This window comes from Acartia tonsa, chromosome 4 (assembly GCF_053477335.1).
Source record: "Acartia tonsa isolate MP-2025a chromosome 4, ASM5347733v1, whole genome shotgun sequence".
Taxonomy (NCBI): Eukaryota; Metazoa; Arthropoda; class Copepoda; order Calanoida; family Acartiidae; genus Acartia; species Acartia tonsa.
In genome coordinates, this window is record NC_137263.1 from 2,511,383 (window position 1) to 2,521,465 (window position 10,083).

The window sequence follows — 10,083 nt, forward strand, 5'->3', positions numbered from 1 at the left end:
ATTAGAATCAGACTGGATTGAAGAAGAAATGTCTTACAATGATAGTCATGATAATCATATTTAGAATGATGCTGAATATAAAGAGATATATGGAGATCTTGATTATAGAGTTACTTTACTTCTACATGGATTAGAATCAGACTGGATTGAAGAAGAAATTACTGATATTGATTCTCATGATGATGACATTTAGAATGATGCTGAATATAAAGAGATCTATGGTGATCTTGATTATAGAGTTACTTTACTTCTACATGGATTAGAATCAGACTGGATTGAAGAAGAAATGTCTGATGATGATGACTTTAGGAAGGATAAACTTAGATAAGAGACAATACTATATAATAAAGTAACAATAAGTTTTAATACTACATATCATATCATGTGTTTTCCAGTGGAATATACACATATAATCCATCAAATTTAAAAAGAAATTTTTAGTAGAAAAATATTCTTGTTAACTTTTTATATAAGCTGAAACATTTTTGGACTATAAAATTTCTCCATCTAAGCTTTATCAGAAGAAAATCAACTGTTTATAGCTGACTTAGGATATAAGAAAAATAATTTCCTTTTGTTTCAATGATATTATGAAATAAATAATGTGGTCTGATGGATCCTTTGTTACCATTGGTCCAATTACGAAATTATTTATTTAGACTTTCTGTATTCTCATAAAAAAGTAACAGGATCTCTATCTGTCTGTCTGTACCAAACAATCTTGCTAACGGCTGAACCGATATGGTGTATCTTTTATAGGTCCTGGGAAGGTTTGCAGCTAATTTGGAGGAAGATATCACCCCAAATCCTAAAAATATATTTTTTTTATTGTTTGTAATTAAAATAAAATATTTAACCCCCCAATACCTTAGTGCCACTAGAGGCCTTTAGGGGCGTAGCTGCGAGTTTAATTAAAAAGTAAAGTTTATCCTGATTAAACAGAAAAGATGTGATAGAACAAAAAGTGAAGAAATTATTGGAAGAATGTTCTGTCAACAAGAAATTTGTTTACAAGGTAACAAACTAATTATTGCTTTTTAAATAGCGAATATTCTCTATAAATAGAATCTGTGCATTCATCACTCTTAGCACTTTTCGTTCATTTAGGCATGTTAGAATTAAAACTAGATTTAAAACTGTGGCTGGTGTTTACAGTATCAATTAGGTATTATTTAGAAAGCACAGAATCTATATACGTGTTACCATAAAGTCAGTACGTTTATTTAAAACATGCTGATTTAAAATATTTAGATTGCTAGGACAACAAGGTGCAATATTTTGAGCCAAACTTCTCTAAAATCAAGTCCTAAATATAAACTTATTTCCTTAAACAGTTTATGTATTTTTGCATTCTGGCAACAAGTTTATATTTTTAAATCAATATTCTGCTTATTAAGCTTTTACACTCTACAAGTGTTTATATTCATTTGTTCTAGCGTTTAATTTCAGAGCTTTGCTTTTATGAATGTTGTCATCCATGTTCAATATTTTTTGTAGATAAGATATTTAACAATTTACCAATTTTGGGTTGTTGGTCTGTAAATTGGTTGGTTGGTCTGTTATATTTAGTTTGTAACCTTTTACATTTAACTTATATTTTATATAAAAACCAGCAAATGCAAAGAATCTTTTTTTAAGAATTGGCATTTTTTTGTAGGTATGGATTATAATACCTTAGTTAAGCCTAATTAATATTTACTAAAATAGCTGTTGCCAAGACTTGAAGCTATAAGCATTATTCTTTGTATTACAAATATTATGTTATACTTAAATGACTTGTGATGTTTAGGATTTTCACCGCTGGCAGGATGGGCCCCCTCATATGGATGTTAAACCTGTTGTTATAACTTTCAAGGTAAGGTTTGGTTGCTGAATAGTGGAAACCCCTTCATTTGCAAAAGAAAGGAGTAGATTAAACAATCATTATGAATGATAAAAGTATTGTGATCTTTGTCTGTCTGTCTGTACTGATGGATCTCACGAACTACAAAACTATTTGGATCTCATACATATATCCTAAATATATAACTTTTTTGGAGAGGGCACCACCACTCTCCACCAGAGATATTGCCCGTACAAAAAAATGACTCATATAAAAAGTTTTTTTTTAACTTTGTCTTTTTAAAACTACATTTGAAAGTAAAAGGGTTGGGTTGACTCCCCCCCCCCCTTAAGGGCCCCCAGAGGCCTCTAGGGGCGTAGCACTATGATATAAGATAAGAAAGACAGAGATGAAATGTATGGGGATATTGAAAACTGGATACACACACACACATTCTAATACTATGATATTATAGGATAAGAAAGATAGAGATGAAATGTATGGAATATTGAAAACTAGATACACACACACATACACACACACTCCTACTCACACACACACACACATCCTAATACTATAATATTATAGGATAAGAAAGATAGAGATGAAATGTATGGAATCTTAAAAACTGGTCTCCAGAAATCAGAAATGGTTATCACAGAAGATTCCAGGTATGTCTGTTTCAATGAGGTATCTTAAGGGATAAGACAATGGCCGATAAATTGATGTACATCCCCAATGATGATACACAAAATAAACCCTTCTGTAGATTACAATTTGTGATTGAAACGTTTGAACACTCAAGTAAATGAACCAACCAATCAATTTTATCGTTATTTTAGCCAGCTGCGAGTTTCAATTTATTATAGTATATTATATAATCTGGTGCAACATCCAAGTAATAATATATCGATTTTGAAAACTAAACTTGTTTAATTTAGGTCTCGCCTAGCAGGTCAACAGCCCAAGGAGGTGTCCAACAAACTCAACTTCAAATCATTTATGGACCACTACCAGAAATATCCCATAGCCCAGGGCTTGTATAACAAGATGGTCAGATTAATCTAATTGTAGAGTAGCGCTGCTAGGCTTTTCATCAATATGTGTCCTCATATTCGTTTGTAGAGAAACACTAAACAAAAAGAAAAAAATATGGGCATGACAGAGCCTCATAAAGGGCGTTTCATAGTATTTTCGAAGTAACATTTCTCCTATTTCTAGCCCCTGTGGGGGGAACTAATCCTGCGGGGCGTATTGCATAACCCTGTGGGGCAATCACCTAACCTAACCTAAAATAACTTATCTAAAGCTACATTGAAAATTAGATGAAACGCCCCTTAAGAGGCGTTGTCACATAAGGGTGTTAGTTGCAGGGCTCGGCATCCGTGACTCAACCGCGTGTAAGTCTCAAATTCAAACCAACTTGTGTGCAAAAAAAATTCCGCGAAAAGATGGATTGTCCGGCTGAAATTTAAAGATATGATAAAATATTTCACGTCTGAAGCGCGGCTGCCGAGCCCTAGTAAGAGGAATCTATACGAACAAGTATGGTAGCAGCCATAAGTAGCGGAGAACAAAAGCCCAGTGGTCCAGGGAGAGAGGGGTGTTAATTACACTAGTCCCCAAAGTTTTATAATTACGATTACTTATTGGTTGAATTAACAACTTTAAGGACTTTTATTAAATTAGGTTTGGTTGGTTCATTTATTTAAATATCAACGTTTTAATCACTAATTGTAATGTACAGATGGGGTGGTTTTATGTATCTTCATTGGGAATGTACATCCACAAATCAAGCATTGGCTTATCTCTTTAGATCCATAAGTTTATATGAATTACAATTATTTTTAATATGTTTATCTTAAATAGCTGCCATAAAATTCATGTTTCCCTCCTATCTTTATAGATACAAACAAACTGATTGACGATCAATTTATAGAGTAGCGTAGCTTCGCTGCTAAAAATATCAAATACCTATCCTCCTATTATATAAAGTAATAAGCTTTTTTGTCTCTAGAGAAGGATCCCCCTAACCGCTGAACCAAAATGGTTCTTCTTTACAATGAGGCTTTGTATATGTTCTGAGATGGTTTTAGGCTATTTTATTTTTATCAATAAGTCTTGGTATGGTTTTTGGCTATTTTTCCTACTGATCTTTATCCCTTTGTGTTTAGAGTCCCTAGATGCTAGGGTAGCAGCCGCTAGTTATTTATAAAACATGGTCAGATGAACAGACCATAGTATTAGCTATCCTATTATATAAAGTAGTAAGCGTTTTTTGTCTGTCCCGAAGAATCTAGCTAACTGCTAAACCGATATTGTTCTCCTTTACAGTGAAGATTCTTATGGGTCCTGGGAAGGTTTTAAACTATTTTTGGGGAGGGTGTCTTCACCCCCCTCCCCCCAAAAAATATTCTTTTACTCTTTTGAACACAAATCTAAAATGGGATGAGGTCGACTTTTCCCCCTCCTAGATGCTTCTAGGGGCGTAGCCGCTAGTAGAGTATATGTGGCTACTAATTATTAAATGAACAGAAGTTTAGTAATTTTCCTCATAACAAATTTGGATCACCTTTAGGTTCCTTTTAAGAGCTAAAATGTGTTTTAAAAATGAAAACGTGGAAGGGGGGTGTTCTGTGATCCATTAATAATTATGAGTGAATTCACCAAACATTTAATATTGAAATAATAATAATACATTATGTGATATAAAAATAAATAATATATATTTTAATCAAATAAATATGAATATTTTTAATGAGATGGACAATCAAATTCATAAGTAGCGTAGCAATAGCAGGTTAAAAATCCATATAATGAAGTAACATGATCTATGGTCTGTCCTTCTGTGTGCACCATAGATACAGGGAAGGATTATAACTATTTTGGGGGAGGGTACCACCACCCTCTGAACAGAAATAGCTCCTGGAAAATAGTCAGACCAAAGGTAAAATAAAGGTTAATTTCATTTTGATTCATAGCATTAAATTGGTTATACAAATTTTATTCCTTTGCATTTAATATTCTTAATCTTAGTTGCATGGTTGCTGTATAACCAGCAGGTTTATCCTTCGATACATTTGTCAATATAAAAAAAATACACAAATAAATTACAAAATTACACAATCTGTATATTTAAAATAATTGGTGTGAAAGTTTGAACAAGTATCCAAAGTTAACTAAAACATGATCAAATTTACAGTCCAATATCTCCCTCGTAAAAGAAAAAAACTTTAATTTAGTGGAATACATTTGTTACATTTATGAGCATAAATTTCTTGTTTCTGCTAAGCAGGGAGGGTGGGAAAATTAGATTATAAAATGAAATTTTTAAAGAAATAACGTTTATTTGTCTTAAATAATAGAAAACTGGTTGGTTGAGTAATAATTAGAACAGCATGTTAAAACTTAGGTTGCCAACAGTAGGCTTCTAAGTTTTTTTTCTCTTCTAGACACAAACATCACTAAAACCAAAGTTTATGTAAACTTAACTGTTAACAGAATTTTTACAAATAAAAAAGAATAGGCATGAAAACTACTAACTTTTCCTGTGAATAATTATTTACTGTATATTATTATTCATCTTTCCCAACAACATTAACTAAGTACTAACAACTTCTGGTTGCTAAAAGTGTATTTATGTAAGGCTCTATTGATTGTTTTTCAATATCAATATTGTAAAATTTTAACGCATTGTCCAAAAGTTATTATGAATGTTATTCTTTTCCTACTGTTACTTGGAAAACTGCTTATTAACCAAGTCCTCCCAAATAGACATCTTAAGCCCCTTGACACGCACCTTGTCCTATATAAGACTTCTCCAGCTCCTTTTCTCACAATGCCAATATGCCTGGGCTTCCCGCCATTCCATTTACTCTTCATGATGCCACTCCGTCTGCCTAGCTATGTACCACTCCACTTCCTAACAGCAAACCTCAGTGGCCCGCTCTGACTCCCTGGTCCTACTAACCTCAACCTGCAGCTTCTCCTTCAGCCCTGTCAACTTTACCACACTGCTATCCCTGTTACTTAGCTTGTCCTCAGAGTAATGTAATTTCTGGACTGCCTTCCTCAAGCTTTCCTTCAGGGTGCCAATCTGCATAATCATATCACATAAGGTCTGTCATCTAGAGGGCACCATAATGGTGATTTATTTTTATACCTATATCTTTCAGATTTTCATAGATTTCATTTTCCCCAACATCCTCACCAAATTATCAAATACCCAAATACGCCAGCCTCTCAATCACATGCAACTCTGGTATTGAGCAAATTGCCAAAATTGGCATATCAGGATCACATTGTACTAGACAAGGGTTAATTATACTCTGGATCCTTGAGACTTATTTTTGTCTAAATATAGAACATCTTTAAAAGTTTCATGACAGTTAGATTGATGTCCAAATGTAAAAAGATTTTTGTATGATCCATGAATGTCACCAAAGCTTTGTAATGTAAAGGATTATGTCCAATGTAATCAGTGTGGAGAGGAAATCACAAATACATAAAGGTGCCAATAGAAACACGATTCTGAAACTTCATTAAGCAGTCACAATGGAAATTAATTGAAGATATGACTTTGAACTAAAAGCATTAAGCATTAATAAATCTCTCTTACAATAGGTTAAAATAACATTGTAGAAGAATATGATACATTATAATTGCTTCAGACTACCCGCGACCGTAGCTCAACACGTAGTGCATCCGCTCGTCGTTGGGAAGGTGATAGGTTTGAATCTCGGTCCGACACCGCGTCATAACTAAAGACGTTAAAAATTATACCTACTGCTGCTATGTCAGGTGCACGACATAAATAGTTAGAGTAGGAGGAATGCCTTGGCCCAAAACATGCGCAACTCACTACCATGCACAGTTAGGACTTCTCAGACAAAGGTCGTGCAATCAAAGGGTTGGTTGTCTGATTGGCAATTGGATGCTTTACACCGCAATCATAGGACTTAGGGCTGACAACTCTATCCCATATCCATAAAAAGCCACATAGTTACAGAAACACTGACAAATTGTCAGCGGCCTATGCTCCCCCTGTGGAGTAAAAATGGCTTGTTAAAAAAAAAATAATTGCTTCAGCGATACATATACTAAAAATTGTTAAAGGGCGAATATAGGTTGAAAATGATATGGGCTCAAAAAAAACGTGCCATTCCATAGATTATAAATAACTTAAAAATATTGACATATTCAATTGTATAAGTCTGTTTATAGCTTAAAACCCGTCAATCTCGAAGAAAATATTATGTAATTAGTGTGGTTCCCTAAGAACTCAAACACCCTAGCATCACACAAAGCTTCGTGGCAAGGTTGAATTAAAAAGCTTTTGTTAAATGATAGTCGTAATAACGTGGAAACCATTTAATCAAGGGTAAATATACCCTCCTTCTACCTTCATAAAATAAATTATTTAAAAGTTAAAAAAACATCAAATAATGTAAAAAGTAAAAACAAAATAATCGATAAATTTTCTTGGAGGAAGAATGATTTCAAATCCCTGTTTTTTTGTGGCCGTGTGTGTGTGTGTTGAAAATGCGTACACAAGGGTTGTTTATATCATCATGAATTAATCAAAGATCTCTGTACAGAAAATAAACTTTAAGACGTATTATTTACCCTGTCAATACTCCTGACGCCCTTCTACGCAAATTATTTTTATGCTTTTTAAAAAATTAAATAAACTAGTATATAATCTAAAATAATAAACATTAAAATTATCTTTTAAGGTGCGTGCCAATGTAATAGTCAATCAAACTTAAGCAAAATAGTCAAAAAAAAGTCTTGTAAAGGGCTAAAATAAACGATTTTGTCGGCAATCTCATTTATTATATGTTCAATTGAAACAGAAAATTGCAAAATCTACTTAAGGATTTTTTTGAATTTTTAAATTTGGCATAGATATTCTAAAAGTATGTAATGGCACCTTTGATATAAGCTCATATCATATCGAACCTATATTCGCCCTTTAACTAAAATTGTGAAGAAATTAAATTGTATTATTAATGAATTATTTTATTGTAAATTATATGTATATTTATCACTGTATTCCTGAATTTTTTACTTTACTGAGCTGAGAAAGGAAGAAGATAATATAAAAAAATATTCAGTGAAAAAAATTATTATGCTTATGTTCATTAAACAATGCCACAATTATTTGACTTAAATTGGAAATTATGACATTGTTACATGTATTAACCCTGCTGTCTCATCCCTCATCCAGTATCTAAAGCATACTTTTCATACCTATGTGAATTTTGTTATATTTTTTTATGAAATCATGTATTTACAAACAGTAATATTGGCTACATCAAGAATACATTTATGCAATGATTATTTTTTGTAAAGGTTTAAAAAAAAGTATGATCCAGGTGATCAAACATATCCAACCATACTGTGTAACACATGTAGATACTAAGTTTACCAGATGAGAAAAGGAACCTCCAGGAGCCTCCAACACCCTCTCCTCCTACCTCAGTACCATCACCATCAAGCGGGTCCCTAGTCTACCCCTTATCAACAAGGACGCAAAATCCTTTCACAGCTGGGTTGCAGCCATAAAAAAACCAAACCACACAACCTGCTACACCCCTTCACTCTGCAACTCAAACACCACTCTACCCTGCAGCACCCCATCACACAGCACTCAAACATGCACTACTACAAATGGTACTACTACCAGCTCTGTAAAGACAGTGACTCATCCAGTACTGATTCAACATCTTCGGCATCTCACCTGCACTACCCGTTGAGCTACCCAGATCCTTCACTGCTATCAGAACCGGACGATGAAACCTCCAATATGGAAGTTAATAACAAAGACCTCGCAGCAGCTCTTGCGATGTTAGACATATCTTTCGATTAAACACAAGTTATATTTTAAAGACTTATTCCGATTTATAATAAAATTATTTTTTTCACTGTAAATAATCTTATGTTTTTATCTAATCATGTCATATATCTAATTGTAAGTGTTTCTCAAATAAAATACATAATAATAATAATAAATTACAATAGCCATGAAGAGAAATTTGTTGTGGAGGTAGACTGACACTCGAGATTAATTGACATCATCAAAGCCTTTATGTTGATAACATGAAAGTAGATTCTGTAGGGTATGAGGAGGACGGGCATTTGTTCGACCACCAGGAAGCAGCAGTTCTAGTGTCCTAAGCAATAGACCAGATTCAGAATTTGATTCATCAAAAACAATAGGTCCATATGTCAGAAAATACAGAATTCTTATTAAATATCCAGAACAAATTAGCAATGAGATTTTCAAGCTTAGATCAACATAACAAATAAACAATTTTTTACTTCAATCGAATGGTTTAGAGGAACATGTATAGCAGAGCATTATAGTTCAGCTAAGGCTCAAAAGTTAATGGACACAAGATTAAAGCAGCTCAGTTATTTATTTTATATTTTATCACCAATTCAATAATATTTAATCACCAATCTCGATCATATTTTAAAAACAATCAATTAACAATGCCATCCCCAATGAAATTACTGAAGTGATTATTAGGCAAGAAGTCCAAGAGAAGCAAGTCTCTGTGTACCTGTTGCCCATACTGTAAAGCAATAAGAAGAGTAATTGTGGTGAACACATCCTACAGGGCACCATGCATCAATCTCATGAAGCAGCCGGCATATAAAACGGATATTCCTACCCTTTGCCTGGGACCCATAACCTATTCTTACCAGAATACCCTCATTGGGACAGCTATACTCAAAAAACGCCTATCTCTAAAAACGCCTATTTCAAAAAACGCCTATAAGTATTAGATAAAATAAAAAGTTTACATGTTTTATTATATATATTTAAAATATTTGTTAATATTATATACATAAAGTTATAAATCCAAATAAGATAGTGTGCTACTCTCAAAATCTATCACTGTCCAGCTTCAATTAATACCCCCAATTCTTTTTTTTAGTGGTGCACTTAAGATGTTGCCATTTCTTTTTTTTCTGATAAGCATTGAACCTTAATTATATATTTTAATTAGTTTATTTCAGTACATTTTTAAATGTATAGTTTTTTAGAATAGCTGTGTTTTTAAAAGAAAAATATATTTTAATGTTCGGTTATTAAAAGATTCAAATTTGTTTGCTTTATTCAAAGAATACAATTTGAAGTAGCTGCACTAATAAATAACTATAGTCTAATTCATGAAGTAGTTCTTATATTTGAAGTACACAATTTTGATTAATTTAAATAACAAAATACTGCCTTACCTTGCTCATTTGTA

At 32.9% G+C, this 10,083-nt stretch overlaps 1 protein-coding gene across 1 annotated transcript; it reads left to right on the top strand.

Moving 5' to 3' along the window:
- The first annotated feature begins 197 nt into the window (after window positions 1-197).
- Window positions 198-3,636, top strand: LOC145318174 (uncharacterized). Its single transcript, XM_080159520.1, has 5 exons — window positions 198-307; window positions 941-1,015; window positions 1,790-1,855; window positions 2,411-2,493; window positions 2,764-3,636. Exons 1-5 carry the CDS (start codon window positions 287-289, stop codon window positions 2,888-2,890), a joined length of 372 nt encoding a protein of 123 aa, XP_080015646.1. The 5' UTR covers window positions 198-286; the 3' UTR covers window positions 2,891-3,636.
- Window positions 3,637-10,083: the final 6,447 nt, after the last annotated feature.

Bases quoted from the DNA above. Each gene is read 5' to 3' on its own strand.
- LOC145318174 (XM_080159520.1), top strand. From the start codon at position 287: ATGTCTGATGATGATGACTTT. The intron at 308-940 runs AGGAAGGATAAA...TCCTGATTAAAC, and splicing joins TGTCTGATGATGATGACTTT to AGAAAAGATGTGATAGAACA. The intron at 1,856-2,410 runs GTAAGGTTTGGT...ATAATATTATAG, and splicing joins CTGTTGTTATAACTTTCAAG to GATAAGAAAGATAGAGATGA.